We start from the raw sequence: 22871 nt of genomic DNA on the forward strand, positions 1-22871 counted from the left end.
CCCCCCCCCCCCCCCCCATAGTGGGGTATGAGCATACTTTGTGGATATGAAAGTTATCATCCCATAAGTTTGTATATTGTGTCCAACTTTGAATTCATTTAAAATTCAAATAAAAGAATAAAAACTAATAAAGGCGCTGTTTCTGGTTCACATCCTATTTTTGGGTCGGATGGAGTTTCAACCTAAAATGAACCGAACTCAGGTTCACCTGAAGGCAAACCGAGCCCAATACCTTCAGGCAGACCAGAGTCTGGTATTTGGGTCCACACCACCCCCAACCAACCCAACTGTCCAGCGGAAAACTCCAGGGTTAGAATAAACAGGACCAAACAGCCCAGGTGGGAAAGCGCCCTAATATGTGTTTTTATGATTTATACAGTTGCTGATCACTACTCGTGAGTCAGTGGTTTAGACGTCTCTGAGGCTGGCTCTGTGTTTCTTCTTCTATCTATTTTGGAACTACTTGAAGTCCCCAAACCCCACTTTCATGCTGCCAGCCCCTCCCACCCACTGACATTTTCAACAATGAAGTTTGGCACTGCCAGTGAGCCACTGGAAAAGCAATGTTATGTGTTTTGCATGCTAATATCTGTTCCTCTTAGTTCAATGTTCCTTTTAATCTAATCAGTTAGCTTCCTTGGATCTGTTGGCAAATGAGATTGATATTTATGCAAATCACAGTATGTGTTGCACTTCTTAGAGGCTTATGCAGCTTTGCAGACTTCACACTGGATTTGTTATTGATAATGAGATTTAATAACTTTGATAGTGGCAATCACTTGACCACAGAACAGTCTTCTTATTGTTAACCTTCACAACTCTCTCCCTTATGGCCAGTTCCACAGGATCCTATTCATCTCTCTCTCCTAACTTCTGATACCCTCTGTCTGCTCTGTGTAGTTGTATTGCATGGAGTCTCCTCTTATAATTCTGTGAATCATATTACTGCCTTTGCACCTGCAATGCACCAACACCAGTACAGTAGCTCTTGTCTCTTGTATTTTTATACCCACTGCTAGATGGGGCCTGGATTGTTTTGGAACTTCCCTCCCAAGGCTGGCTGCACGGTTCCACAGAGCCTCCTGCAGACCATGTACGTAGGATCGTGATGCCACTGTACCTACCTACATTACGTACCATACCGTGCCACACAGGTCTCTCCTTTTTCCAGCCTGTGTGGATTTATCTATGGCATTTCCCGTCCATCCGTTCCATTCTGTCAATCAGTCAAAGTGTTTTACATATTCATTCTGCAGCGGTGGGCAAAAGCCCCCAGATCCAATGAGAAGTCATCATGAAGTTATCAAGAACACACGCAGCAGGACGAGTAGTCCATCTGTCATCTGAAAGATTTTTATTGAGAATTTATTTTAAAATCATAACATACTGGAACAGATGCTTGGAATTAGGCTGGACAAAGCCAGACCCTGAAACTGAAAAAGTCCCTCAACACCATTTGGTGCCAACCTATTCAGGTGACACACTGTCGGTGATCCTTTTACAACATGAGCAATATGCTGATCCCTTTTAATTTTGTTTATACAGTACATCAGAACCAGACACCACAAATATGCATGTCTTTAAAGGGACTGCAACATTCAGAACATTAATGTAGGAGAAAACAAATACTTACAATGTAAAGATATAAAGATGGAGTATAGGAATAGCGTCCTGAGCAGAGCATGAAGTCACACTTCCTCTGTGTGTTGCAATCTGAGCTTCTCTGTAGATTTTTTCTTGGTTTGGCTGTGAGTGCACGTGCCCACGGACAAACATGGATACTGTATTTCTGGTATTGGGGAACAGTCTGTGAGAGCTGTGTGGAGGCAGCCTGCTGTTTTTTCTCAGTATTTCAAATACAGTCCCTTTAAATCAGCTTTGCAAACCTCTTGAGCTTATTGATTCCATTCAATTAATAATAATACAATATGATATACTTTCATTTGCTTAAATGTGCTCCCAGTTACACCATGCCCAATTAGTTTTGGGTTGTAGTTGTGCATGTGAGCTTCTTTTAGACTTAAATGTCTCACTAATCACTACATGGCATGTTGTTGGCCTTAAATGAGATGATAGATTGATGAAAATGGATCTCTGTGATCTGCATTTATGCACTTAAAAGCATTCATAAAACCTGCAGTTACATGAAACTGTATGCCAAAGGGTTAGTAAATATGAACACTAATTAAATTACAGCTTTGGACCATTTAATTACATTTAGCTTGTAGATGCTAGCTTAGGGTCCAATGTCCTTTGTTACGCATTTACTAGGTTCAAAAATTGGCTGAACCAATTCACATTTATTACTGCAATTCTTCAAGTACATGGTACAATTTTATAACGAGACTCCCAATAAATATGTTCCCATATCCCATATTTATATTTATCTATAATTTCACACCCCTGTTTCATTGTAGCCCAGGCAACAATCCAGTGTTAAAAAAGAACAGTAGGCCCACACTGGAACAGATCTTGTAACTCCCTAGTATGTTTTCAGATCCTTAACAACAAAAAGACTGGATACCATTGGATTGGGTGATTTTTAGGTAAATCCCACCCCTAATTGGTTAATATTATTGTAAGCAGATAGAAGTGGAGCATAACAACATGATCGCACACATTTCTCTTCTCTCAATGTGTGTGTTATCCATTAGTGTCCCCCATCACCTTTGAAATGCCAGCCTGGATGCTGGCTGTCCTGTGTGATTGTCTGAGTCAGTCTGGAAGGAACTGCACGTTCCACACATCTCTGCATGCGTAATATTACATGTTATTATTCTGGAGTGTCAGTGTGTATGCAACATGGTTCATCTTCATTTCAGCAACTGCACCAAAGAGTGGGATATCTGTGGTAATAATGATAATATGTTCCTGATTTTTAAAGAAATGTACAGTTTTTGTGTTTAAGTGATCACTGTAGAAAAAAAGCCTTTAGTAGGAGAATTTGTCCCAAACCAGAACGGATGTCATGATGTGTTAGAGAGAACGGGATCCATTAATTAAGTGATGGCTGCTGTTGACATATTGGTTATTGAATGCCTGCGCTGTGGCCACTAATGGAGGACGTCCATTAAAATACCTGCTGGCACACCAGGGGCAACAGTTTTATATGTGATGGAAATGATTCAGCATTTTGCCCTCAAGATGAGTTTTATGTGAGTTGAGATACTATTTATTAGAAAAACTGAATGGCCCGTGCTCTCAGCAAAAACAAAAGAAAATGATTTGAAATGTTGCTGAATACAGATTGGTGCTAAAATAGAAATGTGAGCTTTGGTAGTAAGCTAAAATACATTAATTAGTGGGTTATTTGTACGGAACAAAGATAGTAGCCAGGCAAGGATCATCCTCTTCATCAAATTCCCTCTAGTGTCTGTGAGGTAGCAACAATCAGAGGAAAAACTCAACCTAATGTTAGCAATAGCTACTAAATGAATATAATGGGTACTGGGATGTGGGTGGTGATGGCGCAGTGGATATGAGACATGCCTTTGGTGTGAGAGACCCGGGCTGAGTTCCCACTGCGATACATCTACCAATGTGTCCCTGAGCAAGGCACTTAACCCCTAGGAACTCCAGAGGTGTGCAACCTCTGACATAAAGACAAACTGTCAGCTAAATGACATGTAATGTAATGTAATAATGAGATGTAAAGGCCAAAAGTAACGTTTTATGGATTTATGGAGACCCCTGTGTGTCACCTATTGAAAAATGTAACTATACGTCGCGGCTCGGTAGCATTGCAATTCTCCCCCAACTCATTTCCTGATTCTCCTTCTCCATAAACAACATGAAATCATGTTGTTTAAATCAGATGCTGATGTCCCACCGATTGACCCTAAGGAGACCACACCCCCCCCTAGCGTTCTCAAATGCACTGCAATGCAAAGAAACACGTTTATCTTTACCTTACCTTTTTACCTATTATAGGTTTATAGGTTATTGCCAATAGATTTTCTTTAGATCTGATAAAACATTCTCTCTCTGGAGAAGGATGACCCCTTCATGTCTATATATAATATATGTTTATCTATACCGTGCACGTAATTTAGCTTTACACCTCCAGTCCCAGTCAGAAATTAAAATGGAAGACAATCAGCTGTTGGGGTTCTGGGTTGTGACCTGTTTTCACTGGACGCTGTAATAAAGCCATGTGTCCCTGAAGGAAGCGGCTGCGGTTTGCTCAGGAAACCATTGATCCCCTCCGCATGCTCCACTGAGCTTTGCTCCTTGACATCTGGTTCACGGTTTGGTTCAGGAAGGAGTCCGACAAACACTCCCCTCACCCTACAGGGTACTGCTGGTAGCCACACACTGTCTGCCCGTCTGGCCTGCTGGCACCCACCCCGCAGCCCTGCGGGCCGACCATTAAACACACCCACTAGAGTGGACATTCGGTTGAATCTTTCAGTGCGTCTGGTGGAAGGTCCAGCAGTGCCATTTAGCTTGAGCCAATTTTAATAAGTCATATTGTGTAAATGTTGGTTATGACGCTAAGATGGAGTGTTTTACTGTGGCTGGTGGATGGTAAATGATTGGGTTCAGTGAGCATCAGAGAGGCCCAACACCGATGTTGGTGAGAGGCTTCCAGTTCATCACCAAGGAGTTGGATGGGTTGATGTCAAGGCTCTATGCAGGACAGTCAAGTTCTTCCTCAACAAACTGGGAAAAGCACTTCTTTATGGATCTGGCGTTGCATACAAAAGTGCATTTCTTATGTTCAAATAGGAAAGGGTTTTCCCCAACATGTTGCGACAAAGCTGCAAGAACACTATTAAGTGATAATATGATGGACCATGTAGGTTGATGATGATAGAAAGATGCTCATGGGATGGTAGATGCTAGATAGCACTCGATGCTCATGTCGACGTCAACACGGGCGTACCGCGCAGGCATCAACCCTTGGGCTTTCTGTAGACCGACTGTGACAGATTCTAGCTGAACTTTCTACCATGTAAAATCCCCAATAAAGTCAAACCGAGTCAACTTTATGGTCAATTCTGCAATATATACTAGAATATCAACGGTGTTCGACAACATGACAATCAGTAAAATGGATATTGGGAATTAGGTCATGGTTTACACCTTGGTAGAGATAACAGTCACAGTGCAAGCACCTGTAAATATTGTGTTTTATCTTTCTGGCATACTTTTTTAGCATTAGAACAAGATGTTATTTCAGACTTTATTCACAGATTTGCCAAGCACAGTCCCAGCTGTGAACAAGGTGATGATTAAAAGTGTGCTCAATTAGCATTCCAGAATTACAAAAAAAAAGGTAAAAGTGACCACATCAGTGCCACTGGCCTCTTGTCCGTGGTCCAATTAAAGTGGAATTAAGGAGACAAGTTAATATATACTGCATGCAAAACTGTGCTTCACTTTAATCACACCTGCTCACTCCCATCTCAGGCAGTGCCAGCTTCTCATCCGTCTAACACACTCCTTCAAAGCTGGTAACATATTTTAGGTTCTATTTCAGAGCAGGATTTAGTTGTGTTATGCATAAAGTTATTCTTGGGATGCAGTGTGTCGTCACTGCTGGGGCTTATAAAGAATCTAGACATTGAACTCAAAATGTAACTCGACTAACTAAATCACTTGGCATTGTGTTTTCACTCTTCGATTAATACCAAACAGTCACAAATAGATCTGAAATCAATGTGTCCCAATATTTTTAGATTGTCAAAATATATCACAAATGTAAATGTGTGCAAAATTATTAGGGCTGCGTCTCTCAGTGATGACAAGGCAAACAAGTCACACCCACAAAATGGAAATGTTACTTAAATCAAAGTCTGTAAGTATCATCAGGGAAATGTGATTAAAGTATTAAAAGTAAAAGTACTCAATGCAGACAAATCCTCATATTTTACAAACTGGAAACAATGTCAATCAAGTGTTTAATGGTCTATTCATTTCAGCTGGAAGTGTTGGCCGTTATGTTGCTGGGTAATTCAATTTATAATTATACATTAGATTAGATAAACTACATGTGTATGCTGTCTAAAAATCTAATTTTTCTAAGTAAATAGTAACTAAAGCTGTCAGATTAATGTAGTCAAAGGTAGTAAAAAGTACAATATTTGGAAAATCTAGTGGCCTAGAAGTAGAAAGTGGCGTGAAAAGAAAAGACTACTTTAGTACAGTACTGCAGTAAATGTACACGGTTCCATTCCACCACTGGCGAGGGGGTGCTGGAAAGCTCACGGCACTCGACATCACGTGATCACGTGTGAATCGCTCGATCAAATCTCACACGAACATTTGACCATCCATCTGATGCACATTTCAAAGTGTTAGTTCTTTTCTGCATTTCCCTTGATAATCAGGTAAACTCATGATGCCATTTTATCGCAGTGATAATTGCAGTATTGGAAATCACAATCACAATATGAATGGTTCTCCAGATCGTGCAGCCCTATCACTGTCCTCATTCATATTGTATAAGCTACAAATACATAATATCCAGCTACAATAAAGCCTGTCTGATGTTAGAACGCAAGTACAGAGAGTCGTTGCTATGGAGATGATACACTGTCTCACCTGTTCATATTGGTGTAAAAATTGGCATGTTAGTTTTGTCTTTCACTCCAAGTAACTAAATGAATAAGACTGGAGACTAAACAGGTTCAGTCCTCTGTCCTGTGACGTCTTCACTGCTGGAATCTAATATTAGCCGTCCCCTGCACAGGGGCTGCTACATTCAGCACAAACATAGACCCTTAAGGTGGTGCGGCCTCGCTCAGCCCAAATCCGACGACAGGAGTGTGAGCACACCACTGTGTGACTGGACACTCCCTGTGTCCTCTACTTCTCTTTTGTTCTGCCTGGGTCAGTTTGCTGTATGCTATGAATACAGTATGTATGAATGCAAAAACACGCAGCCTTTTCTCCCCAAACGTGGCTGCTCTTCTTCTTGCCGGTGAAGCTGACTTTTTGGATGCCGTTTGTAACACTTTCTTAGAGCCAAAGCTTTCATCTGACAGCGCTGACATGGAAGCTTTTTATGGCAGAAGAAATGGCAGATATTTAATATTTAATCCTCCACTCCGACATTGATATCTCTACTCACGCTTCTCTCCGCAGAAGACTCCTCTAGACACTCAGCAGCTATAAATAATTAAAAGTTTCACTTAAAATGGCGGGGAGAGCTGAGGTACTAACTGGGATTTAAATACTAGCAGTGACATGATTATGCCAAATCTGTTTTGCAATAAGGTGTGTAAAAAGATGTCAGCATGTCGGCAGCAGGTCTCTGTTCATTTTGCATCTTTGTGCTCACCACACAGACCAACAGGCTGGATGATGGTGATGTGACCCTTGATGTATAGAAGTGAATGGCGGGGCATGTCTCCACTCTGCTTGACTGGAGGAAGCACCCACTTATTTCTATAACACCAACAACTGAAATACACAAAGTCATCAGGAATGATATGAGACAGCACATATAGATGGGATAGACTGCTGCAAAATCAGCTAATAATGTAATGTCTCGGGCTTGGTATCATTAAAATAAATTTGATATTGGTAGTGATACCAATATTATGACTTCAATACGGGTTCCTGAATGAGGATCTTTTCAGTAATAATTTCATGAAATCCATTTTGACTAAAAGAAATTACAACATTAAACATTAGTTCTTCCTCCATGTCTCTACGACATGTTACATTAGGTCAGACAGCCAATCACTGACATTGTCAGATCTTGGTAGAAGCACGCTTATTGGCTCACTGATGCTGATGATATTTAATCATCAGGCATTAAGTGTTAGTATTGATTGTGGAAGCATTTTTGTCGTTCTCGATACCATGGTTGGTGCCTAAAAAGTATTGGATCCGCTACCCAGACCTAGTGGTGACTTGCCCCCTTCAGAAACCAAAGCTTTGCTTTCAGAAGCAACACAAAATTCTTCATTCTTGAAATGTTCTTGCAAAGCAATCAAATGTTCATAAAACAGTAAAAACATCCATCTCAGAGAGATTAAAACATGAGACTAGTGAATCTAAAGGTATAAAAAGTATAGTAACACCATCCAGTTGTTGCATGATAAAGACTGGAATGGGGATCGAATGCTCTGAAATGCAATCTGTAACACATGCTGTAAAGCGTCTCATATCCAGTGGGTCAACGGATGTACTGTACTGTTGCAATGTTTAAGCAACTTTGTTAATTTTATTGAAAGTATAGAGAATTACAGAAAACATTACATGGAAAATTGACTTTCTGGAAACAGGTAGTGAAGGAATCCCCTGTATCTCTCTTTTTTTCTCAATTTTAAGGCTTTACCTCACTTAACAAGGGACTCTGCCAAGTGAAGCAAAAGCTCAGTGAACCAGAACTACAGTGGACACCTATTTTATTGACTATAGGCTTTAAAAAGTCAATTTCCAGTCTGTGTTTTGTAACAAGACTGAAAGTCTTCCGCCACTTCAGCAGCTCTTCGAGGCTGTCCTTGGGCACAGCGTTCCTTCAGCCAGATGTTCTTTCCTCACACTGAGCATGTGAATGCTGATGTTCAGAAAGTATGTACGTTTACCATCTGAATTTAGAATGGTAGCGTTGGAACATTTGTAAATCAGCGGTAAACACAAAGTATTGGTATCAAGTATTGGACAAAATAAGAATTTGACCTGGTAATGGCGTCTGATGAAAATTTAGAGGGTCACCAAAGTGATTACAATTCATCCTGAGGGGGACATTACTGTCTATATCATATTTTATGGCCATCCGTCCAATATTTGTTGGTTATTGGTTATTTCAGTAAATAAGAAAAAAGCCAACCTCAAGACAGCACTAGCGAACAAGTCGGTGCCTGACGGAAGTTTTGGACCTGCTGCTGGCTCTAGATAGAGCAGCGGAACGTGATCAAATTTATTGAAACCCATGATCTGAGATCCATGAAGAGGCGTATCACATTTCATGGCAAGCCTTCATAGGTTGTTGAGGCATTTCTGTCTGGACCTGATGGTGGGCCTGCTGACAGAACAACACTGCCATCCATGGAACCATGCCGCGAGCATTGCTAGCAACTTTATTCAAAGAATGCTATTAACGGTCCTATGTCTTCTGGACAGTTCAGGACTTCTGTATGATTGTGGTGTCACAAAAATACATTATATTGGTAGGAAGTGCTGCTACAGTGCCCTTGCTGTCTTTCCCCGTCTTCGATGACGGTGCAGAGACTCGCAGAGCGCAGATGGAAGACCTGGCAACACCCTCAACTGGGCTTTTTGGGGAGGGGGGCTTTAAGAGACAAGCACTAGACAGACCGTATGAGAAAGTAGTGTTATTCAAACATTAAAACATGTAAGAATGTTCTTGTAGAAACCCCAAATACAACTACCTATCTGAACATGAGCATAATATAGGACCTTTACAGGAGCATTGTTTTCTAATTAAGTGGAGAGTGGTTGGCAGAAATAGAAAATCATATGCATAATTGTCTACTAACTGGCTGAAGTACTAGATCTGTAACAGTGTGTCCTTGTCACTTGTACTTTACCAGTCACTCCATCTTCTAAAGCTCTTCATCAGCCAGCAGAAGCATCGAGGCAGTCTGTGATCTCAGGGAAGGGGAGGAGGAGTGAGAGTGAGAGAGAGACAACTAGCATCCATATCCTTTAGAGGGCTATTAGCCTTTTTGAAGAATGGCAGCCATCTGTTAGTTATTAATACATTTGTGTAGAGGCAGGACAATGGTTACCTGGTCCTCAGATCTCTGCAGGTAAATCCAGACAGCTAGCTAGACTATCTGTCCAATCTGAGGACTATGGTTACCTGGTCCTCAGATCTCTGCAGGGTAAATCCAGACAGCTAGCTAGACTATCTGTCCAATCTGAGGACTATGGTTACCTGGTCCTCAGATCTCTGCAGGTAAATCCAGACAGCTAGCTAGACTATCTGTCCAATCTGAGGTTTCTGTTGACGACTCAAACTACTTCTGAACGTACACTTGTTCCACCAAAACAACTTCCTATCCGAGGGCTTTTTAACAGAGACTCCGTTGAGCTTTACTATGCTTAGTGCAAGACGATTGTCATTAGTTTAAAGAATAAACCAGAGCATGTTTTTCTCCCATCCGTGAATATTGTGAGGACTTGTCAGACCGAAGGAAAGAGAGGTGGAGAGAAGGGAGGTGAGGGAGTTTTACTCAACACGTAGAATTCTTCAACCGAGCAGCTTTCTTGGTATGTTGAGCAACAGAAACAACAGTAAAGGATTATTCAATCTGTCACTTTTCTGTGTCAACTTCAGTGCTTTTATTGAGGGGTTCTCTACTCTTATCATTTACCATGGACAAACCAGTCCCAACCACTGAAAAACCCTTTCCTAACGCTGTCCTGTTGCTGTCACAGGTTACCCTCCTTGCTATCTCCCTCTCTCTCTCTCTCTCTCTCTTTCTGGCTGTGTCTCTTTCTGCTGTCCCAGTTATTAAGGTATTGATTCAGTCATTGCATCAGAGCTGATGCTTCCCCTTCACATGGACATGCAATTGATTTCCCCCTATTACAGGAAGTTTCTCTCTTTACTGTCCTTGCATCCCCTCAAAGTGCTCCATTGTCATTGGCTGATTGGATCAAAAAATCCAAACCTTCCATCACTCAAACATAACACACAAACGTATTCACTCATTCAAACCCATTCTCATAAACCAGTTTGTATGATATCGTACAAAACGTTAGGCACAACAACATATTATATTTAAAATTAGGGAGACCTGACCGCTGAGTTTAGCGGTCTTAACAGTTAAGTTTAGCCAACAAAAGGTGACTCAGGTGAGCCAGGTAACGCACCGTAAGTCATGGTTTTGACAGCGGTTGCTGCAATTCCATTTAGCTGACATGAATTGACTGTCATGCAGCGGCGACAGTTACGTTTAGGCACCTAGAGGACTAGTTGAGGGAAGTCTGGTTTGTGTTGTAACACCTGTTTTCCTATGAGTAGTACCACCGGGACACGAACAACCCTAACAGGGTTCTTCTCTAGAAAGGCCTTGTGTGTCTTTTATGGACTTTTAATTGTGACACTGGGGCATTTATATTATCCTTCCCGAAGAGCAGCCAGGGTAGGTGTGGAGGTGATCTTTGATATAAAGTTTTATACTGCCGCTGACCGCCCTGTCCAGTGATTCCTTTAACCTGCCTTTGATATCTGGATCCCTTTTTAAGGCTTTCAAAATAACCAAATCCTTTTTTTCAAAGAGGTTTTAAAGTGGTCCCCCTGTACCCGTGGCCCTCGTAGTACCTATCCCGGGCTCTGCGTTTTAACCCCAACCTGTGAATGACCTGTGTTATTTGAATTAACAAAGACAAGACAAAAGGAGTCACATAACCCTACATGAATTGAAGGAGGAGGAAAAGGTTACCATGGTGTAACTATGAGGTGTAATTGGACAAGATGTACAGTAAGTGTGAATGGAGAACAACATGTTCTTAAAGTGTGTAATTTAAAGCATGAGAGCAGGGACACCAATTTTAAGCCTCATAGATTTGAGTTAAAAGGGACCTTCTACACCTACTATGAGGTTTAAAAGGTGTAATCATCTATTTATAAGGTTACGATCGCCATTTGTGCCGTCAGGACACCTTCAATTTCTAACGCTCTGGGAGTCAGTTCAAACAAAGCACATATAACTTGGTTAGGTTTAGGCAACAAAACTGCTGAGGTTTAGTAAAATATTATGGTTTGGGTTAAAATTATGTTGTGGCATTAGTTAACATTATGTAAGAAAGTTATAGAAACAACACGAAATTAAATGGGACGCTAATACCACTCTCCCAGGTGAAAGTAAGATTTTAGTTTAGTTTCCTTCTTATGCTGAATTTCAGTCTTTTAAAGAGCCTCTCTTATAATCATTTTCAGCATCATATTTGTACTCTTAGAAAGTTTATATGCTTTGATATTTAAAAAACATTTATGTCTTGGATTTCAGCTCAGACTCAACCTTGATGACTAGAACTCTGGACTTGGACTTTGACGCAAATGCTGGCACTGGTGACTTGATTTGAACTCTTCTTTAGGGACTCGGGCATGGACTCTTACACTCTTACACTGGGGGACTCAAACTTGACTTGGCCTCTTCTTTGGTGACAAAGATGAGGGGAGAGCAGGAACGCCAAATTGATTAGTTGAAACAATGACAATGCATTTGCAATGATAGTATTCATGCTATGGTGCCAGCTCTCATAAGATGGTGGGAAAACAGAGAAGGTGAGCCTGACTCTAAGCCAGACTACGCTTGGTTGTCATAGCAACTGTATGTCTGGGCAGAACTGTAAAAAAGGAACCAAGGAGCAAGAGAAAAGAAAGAGGACAGGTCCATTTTGTTCTCCTCAACAGACTGCTGTAAAAGAAGACAGTTTTTCCCCGAACTACAAACTAAAAAGCCACTTGTTCTGAGAGAAAAGGCTATTTTTTGGCAGTGTTCCTTCAGGAAAGAGTGGACATAGAAAACAGGCCTGTAAATAACTTCTCACCCACTGGCTATTTGGCTGCCTGACCACAGTGGGTTGAGGGATAAAGAGAGGCTTAGAAGTTAGGCTCTCCGCTGTGCACTGTGATGGCCACATGTCTCACTGATCCATTCATCCATTCATCAGGTACAATACACATTCCTAAAACGGAGGAGGTAAAATCTGTAATAATGTGCAAATATATTTTAATATATTAGCTATCTATGTGACAATGTTAAGAATGTATATATGTATATACTGTATGTATATATATATATATATATATATATATATGTACATACATATATCTTTTTTTAATGTTAACTGGGTATGCATCACATTAATAGGTCTGCATAAAGCTATAGAAAAGGCAGGTGGCGTGTTTTTAAATAGTCCAAAACAGCATATTACACAATCAACCCCATTTCCAGACAAGAACATCAATACCAGACAGTTACAAAAAAGGAATACATCCACCAAAGATCATTACAACTGGTCTCAGGCCGAATCTGATCTCGTGGCCAACCTCAACAACTCTTAGCTCTTTTAAATCAAGGATGAAAACCTATCTTTTTGACGTTGCTTCATTTATTTCATTGTACTGGGCTATGAATTATATTCTTGTAATTAATCTGTTTTTAATTTTGTACACATTTCTAACTTCAAGTGTGGTGGTTTAAAATCTTCTGGTCTCAAATTGCTAGACCCTCCTCCACAGCGCTGTGAAGGAAGGTCTGGTGAGTTCACACAGTACTCCGTGATGGGAGAAAAAACCTGCTCTGGTTTATTGGCATTTCTTCAAACCAATCACAATCATCTTGGGCGGGGCTAAGCTCCGGACGGAGCCCCGGGGCCTCTGCTAAATCGTCTCAGGAAGGAAGTTGTTTTGGTGGAACATGTGTACGTTCAGAAGTAGTTTTAGTTGTCAACAGAAAATTCAGATTGGACAGATAGTCTAGCTAGTGGTCTGGATTTACCCTGCAGAGATTTGAGGACCAGGTAACCATAGTCCTCAGATTGGACAGATAGTCGGTCTGGATTTACCCTGCAGAGACCTGAGGATCAGGTAACCATAGTCCTCAGAAATCCACCAGAGGTCATAATTACAGTTCAAAGAAAGTGGAATTTAACAGGTCCTCATGTGGAATATCCTGCGGCACCTAAACAATCCTGGAAGTGGAACGTCATCGTTATAGACTAAATATCTCTTCCTATCACACTGACCTACCAAAAAAGTAAGTTTTATAGCAATCCCATAAAAGAACCATAAGGAATAATTTCATGGGGACCTTGACTACAACAAATGTCTTAGAAATTTGTCCAGAGTCTTTAAGATACCTAATTATGAGGTTTATCAAGTGGAAATTAGAGCCAAAGAGTTTGTCATTTGAAAATGAAGAACATTAGACAGAAACGTCACCGAGTCCCCAAAATGATTAGGAACTATCCTCTGGGGACTACAAGGCTCCACATTTCTTCCCAATCTAAACAGTAGTTGTTTAGCCGTCTTGCTGCAGTATAAAGTGATCATCAGACAAAATTATCAACAGGCAGTCCACACAATTTCAATGCTCACAAATTCGCAATTTGTGTACACACAAATGTTGTACAAAGACTAACCAGGAGACACACAATCACATAAAAGTCCTAAACTACATGTACTGGGGTCTCTTGTTACAGTGAAGAAGCACAACATCACCATGGGTGAAAGGCAAAGTTAGACACCAGACAAGGCATTAAAGCAGAGGAGGACAGCACTGGTGTCTTTCCACAGGCAGCAGTGGCATAATGGGACCAAATATAGCCAGTGTAATGCAACGGTAATTGATTTCACAACCAGCTGTCTTACATAAGCATGGCAGAGTGGATAGAGATAGCGAGAAAGAGAGGGATGAAACAGGATGAAATTAGACTGCTCTGTATTTTCCATGCACAAGAGGTGTGCTCAACTGGCATAGTTCATATGACACTGTATGCAATTGGACAGTCCTTCAACCAATCAGATTAACGATCTGGGTGATGTACGGTGTCAACGGGTTGCTGCGCTTCGGTGGCCGCTATGTTGAATGTAAACAAAAAGCTGCTTGCTGTTGCTTCTCTATCGTCATCGTTATAAACCCACCAATAGTGTGCCCAGTGGATAAGCCAGTTTGTGATTGGTTACCACAGATTTTGGACAGAAGCAGGATAGAAAAATATGCAGGTTTCCAGCCTGAGCTGCAGGGCAGAATCAAATCCACGGGAGATACAGCTGCGTTTACACGTCTAACAGGAAGGAGGAAGAGTGACATATTAGCAGTGACGAGAGGGTTAGAAGAGAGACATGCTGTGACAAAAGACAAAAGACAGCCAAAGACAGCTGGAAGAAGGAATGGAAGGCTGGGAGACAGAGAAGGAGGTGCACAGGGAAAAGAGTTTGGGAAAAAACTGTCAGAAAAGACAAAATAACATATTGTTCCTTGAACGAGCTGACATCATGGTCGGTTTTGAAATCCGGGATCAGACAGTCCCATGTGGCGCGGCCGTCCAATCAGCTGCAGCTAGCGCGGTTGTAGGAAGGTGTGAACAGTTTTCTAAGTGTGTCGGTGTAGAGAAACTGATGGCAAGCATACAAGTGTGCAATACTGGGAAGCAGGGTGATCTCATCCATGAAAAAAACATGATATGGACACACACCATACAAGGAGAGTGAATGTTAAATTTACATTCATCAGGTGACCTTTATCATGATGCCAAATGAATGATAATGTTGTTCTGTGTCTGCTGGATACTACAGGAAATAGGCACTGGATATTATAATCAATCAGCAATCAATGTGAAAGGTCAGTAAAACATTGAAGGCCACAAATCAATATCTGATAAATAACAACTAAAATCAATGAACGCTTCTAAATAAATGTTTAGCTGATTTTCCAAAAATATTTCCTAAAAATGTGTTACTACGTGTATGTGTACAGTGACAGATACACATAAAACATGTTGTATAGGTGGATCTCATGTTGGAGTTGTGTAATTAAGTTTTGTGCTGATGGATCAATTACCACACAAGCCTTGGGGGGGGGGGGGGGGGGGGGGGGGGGGGGGGGGGGGGGGGGGGGGGGGGGGGGGGGGGGGGCGTTCTCAAAGAAATGCAAAATTGAGAACAAATCCACAATGATGAACACAGATAGTCCTAGAAGCAAAATTGTAAATCACTGGAAGTGATTAAGTAAGAAACCCAAGGTAGAAACAAGGGAAATAATAATGAGGTTGTCCTTGGGAGGCTTGTTGTTTTGTGTTCTTTTGAATCAGAAATAAGCTCAGTGTTTACTTCTGCGCTGCCTGTGGGCGGCACAGTGTTCATTTTCTTTGGATTATCTGTCAATGACGTTGGAATGTGTGTAGGTGGCGCTCTTTTCTTTGTCTGTTCAGCCGTCTGGGCTGTGACTGCTGCCGTTTCTCATCCAGGGCTACCTTTGATTCTAGCTTAAGATAATACTCAGACTGGATAATGCATTTTGAGTTGATCTTCCTGAAGCTGTCTCCAAAGTCAGTCGCAAGTGTGCCCTTCCATTTAAAATAAGGCTTTGTCCCCTGGACCACGTACACTACCCACACGTGTTTGTGTTTCCATCAATCATAAATGAAGTTTTTCAGAATTGCGTTGGAATCCTCAATTTGGTGAGACAAATGGTATAGGATCTTTTCCATAAAAATCCTCCTCCTGAACAATCTGTCCCTCTCCCTTTGGAAATGAGGATGATGTCCCTGACGTGACGTGTATGCTTGTTGTAATTTAGCCCCCCGCAGGTCAGGGCCAGGGAAGTCTACATCCTCTTGTTGCCGCTAACGTATGTCCTTATTTTTGAATGGATGTCCGTCCCCTTCCTCTGTCTCTGTGTTGACGTTCTAAACTCTGGTGGATTTCTGAGGACTATGGTTACCTGGTCCTCAGATCTCTGCAGGGTAAATCCAGACAGCTAGCCAGACTATCTGTCCAATCTGAGGACTATGGTTACCTGGTCCTCAGATCTCTGCAGGGTAAATCCAGACAGCTAGCTAGACTATCTGTCCAATCTGAGGACTATGGTTACCTGGTCCTCAGGTCTCTGCAGGGTAAATCCAGACAGCTAGCTAGACTATCTGTCCAATCTGAGGTTTCTGTTGATGACTAAAACTACTTCTGAACATACACATGTTCCACCAGAACAACTTCCTTCCTGAGACGATTTAACAGCGGCACCGTGGCTCTGTCCGGAGCTTAGCCGGCAAAATTAGCTCCACAGCGCTGAGGAGGAAGGTCTGGCAATGCGAGACTAGGGACAAATCAGACTTGAACACACCAAACCAAACACAACAAATTAATAACAGGAAGAAAATCAAGTGAAACACAAGCAGCGCCCCTCTCCCCTCTCGCCTTCTGCACAGCGAGTTGCTATGGTGATGGGAATGTGCATCTCCAGGTCCTTTTCATAACGTGGGCCTTTGTGCAACTCGACAACAAACTTACTTTGTAAATGTGCAACAGTCCTCTTAGCATAACAGCCTGCATGCACAATGTCACAGCTCTGCAGTTTGTTTCCTCCTGTAAGGTGAATCATTGTTCTAATAAAGAGGAATGGGGGGGGGGGGGGGGGGGGGGGGGGGGGGGGACTTCACAACTCTTTAAAGTACTAATGACACACTGTGAAAATCAATGGCAAGAAAAAGCTAAGCAGCTTTATTTGTAAAGCACATTTTAGCGACAGGGCAATTCAAAGTGCTTTGCTTAAAAACACCAATAAGGAAGTGGTGGAATGTGAGTAAATACATTAATATACAATATACTACAATATACTGTACATGTACTCCAGTACTGTACTTGAGTCCAAATGTTGATGTACTTTTCTTTTCATGCCACTTTCTACTTCTCCGCTACATTTCAGAGAGAAATATTCTACTTTAGCTTTAGTTACGAGTTACTTTAGTTACTAGTTATTTTACACATTAGCGTGTAAGGTTTCTGAACACTAAACACATGAATATTTATAAAATACAATGTTTTAACGTCTTCAGACCGACGGTTCGCTACAGCTGACATGATTAGACCATCAACACTTGCTGGTTGACAGAACAGTTTGGATCTTTTCTAGTTTCCATAACGTGACGATTTTTCTGCATTGAGTACTTTTACTTAAGTAACTTTTCCCATGCAAGACTTTTACTTCTAACAGAGTGTTCTTACAGTGTGGCATTGAGGAAAGGATCTGAATACTTCTTCCCTCAGTGGTGAAAATACTGCATTCAAATCTCACTCAAAAGAACAGTTCACCCCCAAATCAAAAACAATGGAAAATGGGAAATTGAAGACTCAGCTTAGTCATCAACCATTCGTTCTAAAAGCTATGAAAAGTTAAGCACTGTAATTCATAAGCATTTTGGTTTATTTTTTGGTTTGGGGGGGCGTCAACACACTGGACTTTCAGGCCAGAGAGCGGAGTTCACTTCCCAGGGAAACTAAAGTCTTTCCTCCAGGAAATGCCTTTTCCTTACTTCAGTTTACTTAGTTTTAATCCAAACCATGATCTCTTCTTTTTAATCTTAGTCATTTTGTTGCAGCAAAATGCTCATGTTTTGGGGATTTAAATTAATTGTAGTTTCCACCGATATGACCGCATGTTGTGGTGCTTTGTACCGGGATCACAGTCCCTTATTCCCGGGTAACTGAACCACCAACTACCCCTGATGTCACGGAGGTCTGAAGCAGCTGAAACCACTAGCAACTGCTGCTCGGCGTCATGGAGCTCGTAGCCAGCCAACGTCACATGACCACCTGGAGTCACGTGACCAGCCAGCAGTCTCCTAATTTCCTAGGATATCATACGTTGTGGTGTGCATACATTTTTGTATGATATCATACGGATTTTTTCATGAAAATGCGTTGGAGGCTTCTTTCTGCGCCGTGATACAGATGGCGGGTGTACTTTGGTAGAAAGAAAATAGTTCCTACAAGAAACTGATCACAGCCAGGTCTGTAGCTCATCTTGAGTAACCGGGTCATGTGACCCCCTTTTCCGTAGGTGTTCGTGCAGCAACTGTAAAAAAAGCATTATTGTCATTCAGAAATAGAATAGAATAGGAAATAAACATGTCACCGATTTATTATTTTACTTAGAATATGAACGGTGATGAGGGAGGAAAACATCAGAAATGCAGCTACAAAGTAAAGGGAGCAGGAAAAAGAGAGGAGGTGTTGTTTGGTCTCTGTTCCCTTCGTGGCTCCGGTCCAGCGGCCTCAGAAAGGTCACAGTCACCCACTTAATAAACTGGTCACAGTGGGAGGGAGAGCAAGAAGAGAAAAACAAAATCATTAGGTTTGAAAGGAATGTGTGCCTGTCTCCACGTTTATCTAGCGGTTCCTGGTGTATTTCTGGACCTCCTTCATGTAGAGAAGAATGTGTTTACCCAGAGTTACCCCAAATGTGTTGGGTGAATATCCTACAGCTAAATGATGAATGACATTAACTGTACCAGTAACACAGCCAGGACACTTACTATTAACCCTGTGAGGTCAAAGGGCATTCAAAAAAACACATCAAAATTTCATTTTTAAATGTGTTTGAATACAACTTGATACCCATGTGTTTCATATCAAAATGTCCAAAATAAGCTCAGCTCTCTGTATAGTAAGGCCCAAATTTGTTCATTTCACCATCTTCCTGCTCATCATTTTAGTTTTACGGCCCACAAATCTACTGGTTCTGGTTCAGTCTCACAGCTGCCTCATGCGTTATTTCCAGACATATTTCATTTTCCATCAGCTGTTTACGCCAACATTTAAGAAAGCCTTGGATGCATGAACAAAGCTCTCAGGTTGATTTGAGTACTTTAGAGGTATTTGCACCATTGTAGACACACAGACACCCTTTGTCTTGTTGCCAGTGGCACTGAGTGGTCACATATCAGCTTAGGAGCTTTACTTCAAAGATCCTTAACAGCTCTGGTCTTCACTACTTCTTTCATTAGAGCCACACTGATAGGACAGAGTCAATAGGAGCGCTCCTTACTGCAAAGTATCAAATCTTACATCCAGTTATAAATAGCATGTCTGCTTATTAGTCTTCATCATCATTGCTTGTTTTATTGTTTTTTTTAAAATATCTATATGGACTGCGTGATCTTATCACCGTATTATTCACTTCCATGATACAGAGTTAACACCTACCAAAGTCGGCTTCCTTGTGTATGTAAGTATATATATATATCTGTATGTAGTAAGTATACTTGGCCAAAACATCTGATTCTGACTTCCTTTCTCCTAAAGGGGCGTGGCCTGGGTTGAAACATGAATTGAATTGGACGAAGCTTATATTCAAATTTATTAACATTTTATTTTGCTTAGATTTAATGTTTGTGCAGCTAAAAGACATATTTAACATCACAGAAATCAGTTTTTTTAGGGCGTTCCCAAACGTAAGCTGGCGTTAGCTTCTCTGTGTTGCCAGATCTCGCGAGAGTTCGGTCCTGGTCTCAAACAAAGTTCATTTTCTCCGGAAGTGTCCGTCGGAAAATTTTCATTTTGGTGTCTGAATGTTCTGGAGATATGGGGCTTCTGAAGAATGGGTCCAATATTTATTTTGTTGCCTATGGGGCGTAAGGATGGGTTATAATCTGTGTTCATGTTCACTTCTCCCACTGTTGGAATCAACACTCTCAGGACGTGGTCTCCTAAAGAGCCCACGTCACACAGAGACAGGAAACTACTCAGAGCTGGAGAGTTGTTAATGTTTACCATAAGAATCTGTCCAGGGCTGATGTGGATCATTTCTTATTGGGTGGATTTTCATTTAAACGTAGTGTCTCTGACACTCTTCATCAGCGGCAGGGAGCTACTGGAAGTGGCTTCTGGCTTTTTCTATTGAAGGGGGTCAGATAAAAACTGAGATTTCTCGGAACTACTACCAGAGAGATAAGACGGAGGGCAAATGAGGATGGAGAGAGAGCAAAGGGTGGAACGAGACAGAAGGGAAGAGACCGAGAGATGGTGTGTGGGTTGATACCAATGTCAAGGTGTTGCAAGCCCTGACGGATTTGGGTCTGTGACATCATCAGTTACATCCATCTCTCTAACTTAACATTAAAGGAGAAGTTGTAGAGTGTTGGTCAAAACTGTAAATCTAACCAATCTGTAGCATAATGAAAACTCCACGGGAAAAGATCCGTTTGGAAAGGATTTACCTTCAGCTCGAATCTGAAGCAGCACTGGTCCTGTTTTTACTTTTCAGTAAATTCTGATAATACTGTACCAGTTCATGTTTTGTGCTGATTTCCTAATAAATCAGGTTTGCAGCTAAACTAATTCCCATCTTGATTCCATCTCCTCTGTTTCCAATCAGCTCCTCATCTATCAGCTGCTCACATTATTCCCATTGAGTACAACCTTTAATTAGTGATCTGAGTCCTTCCATAATTTCACCATGTGGATTTGTGTAATTACCCCAGGGAGGACTGTTTTTCATTCCATTGAATCACAAAGGCCATCATCGTGTGTCACACTGGTAGTATTGCACATGCAAATGTCTCATTTAAGGTCAAACTAAAAGTATTCTGCATAGTGAAATAATGGTGTAACCCTAGATGTATGTGTGTGCATGTTGCCATGGTGATTGCAGGTTGCTGTCCAGGATGGCGGGGATGAAGGAGCAGCAGTTCACCGAGGAGAAGCCCCTGTTGCCGGAGCAGCGAGGAATGGACTCAGACATGGTCAGTCGCCTGCTTTATTTACTGTGTGGGTGTCCTCTGTGAAACTAACCCTCCTGTCCGGGCGCTCACACGCTGATTAGTATGAGCAGGACGAACCGTTGTGAAACTCTTGGTGTATTAAGACAGAGATGTTTGGGCTCATTAGCTGTGATGGCTCATAATTAGACAATGGGCTTGTTTACCAGCGGAGAAGGAAATTAATGAACTCCATCCAACCATGCCATTCTGATAACAAGGCTATGAAAAGTTGAGAGCTCATTTAAGCTGAGAGAGAGAGTGGTGGAGAACAAAGTCCAATTCAGTTTTATAACAGGACTTACTGCAGGACACTTTACAGACATTTTATGGATCGGAGTAGGTCTAGACCACACTCTATAATTTTCAAAGACCCAACAATTCCCCCCATATACAATGCATTTGGTGTAACAGTGGCAAGGAAAAACCTATTTTAAAGAGGCAGAAACCTGGGACAGACCCCTTGGTGGGGGGCCATCTGCCGCTGCCGGTTGGGACACAGAGACACTGATACAGACATACAGACATTTTGATTCAAAGTAATCAAAGCAGTTGGTGTGTTGGATTGGAGCAATTAGAGTGACAACAAAGATAATATAACTATGACTAGAAATAATAGTAGCAACCACTATCTAGGTGCGACCACAATCCAAGAAAACCTGCGAGGCCAGAAAACATAAGGACTCCGGGGAAGAGGCTGAGTTAGTAACACACATTAATGGGACATGAATGCACACAGATGGAGAGAGAGAAGGGGGAGAGGGGGGCTCAGAGTGTCAAAGGAAGTCCCCCAGCAGTCTAAACCCATGGCAGCATTACTAAGAGATGGTCCAACGCAACCCTGGGCCAGCATATGGATGGTTGATAGATGAATATGATATCAATGGAGAGAGGCAGAGCTGAAGAGGAAAGCAAAGACAGAGAATAGGCAGTGGACGGTTACACAAAGCCACCTACTCATTATCTCAGCAACAGGCTGCGGCGGAATCAGGGCTCTCGAATGTTTGAGAGACACTCGTTGCATAAATTATGGAAAAAGTGGAGATGTTCCAGATCAGCTTGACAGAAAAGTGCCATGAAGAGGCAAGAGTTATGCCTGAAAAAACACTCCTTACTCTTCTACTTTTGAAACAGCCATTGCTCAGTGAGATGTGTTGTTACCAGACCTAAAAGTAATCTTCAGATGTTTTTGTTTTAAGGGGTTATCTGCAAAATTTAGCGGACGGCTTTTTTTTTTTTTATTTCAAATGAATTTGTTGAAAGTCTGCGAAGAATCTGTGGAACATTCTGTGGAATGCCGCTTCTGCAGATTTTGTGTGGCCCTGCTCATTATTATACTCGGCTTATTATAGTAAACTAAAAGGAAAATAAACGGGGAAATATTTTTTGTAAAGTGAAAATAAACAAAAACTTAAACTTTCAAGAAAAGCTTAAACTAAACTTAAACTATATTGCCAAGTTAAAAAAAAAATGTAGTTTTAGCTTGAACCTAATATTATGCCGAAAAAACGTGGGAACATGAAATTCTGCCAACTATCATTGTGACATTGAACCAGAAACTGAACCAACTAGACATGAAACGGCGCTGTGCCGTAGTTGCCTCACATCGGACACTCAAGTAACGGGAATATATCTAATGAAACATCAGGGCTAGTCTCCAACCGTGTACTTTGTAAATG

The 22871-nt window shown here is 41.5% G+C and overlaps 1 protein-coding gene across 7 annotated transcripts in view; it reads left to right on the forward strand.

The window, feature by feature from the left end:
• ndrg4 (NDRG family member 4) overlaps window positions 1-22871 on the forward strand; it is a 56877-nt gene that overhangs the window by 4001 nt on the left and 30005 nt on the right. For 4 of the 7 annotated variants that reach the window (XM_034878587.1, XM_034878588.1, XM_034878592.1 and 1 more), the window contains exons 2-3: window positions 1020-1093; window positions 21087-21177. In XM_034878587.1, the coding sequence (XP_034734478.1) occupies window positions 1020-1093; window positions 21087-21177 (165 nt within the window). The remainder of the gene's footprint in view (window positions 1-1019; window positions 1094-21086; window positions 21178-22871) is intronic. The other 3 variants (XM_034878590.1, XM_034878591.1, XM_034878593.1) reach the window with 1 other exon arrangement.

This window comes from Etheostoma cragini, chromosome 8 (assembly GCF_013103735.1).
Source record: "Etheostoma cragini isolate CJK2018 chromosome 8, CSU_Ecrag_1.0, whole genome shotgun sequence".
NCBI classification, from domain to species: domain Eukaryota; kingdom Metazoa; phylum Chordata; class Actinopteri; order Perciformes; family Percidae; genus Etheostoma; species Etheostoma cragini.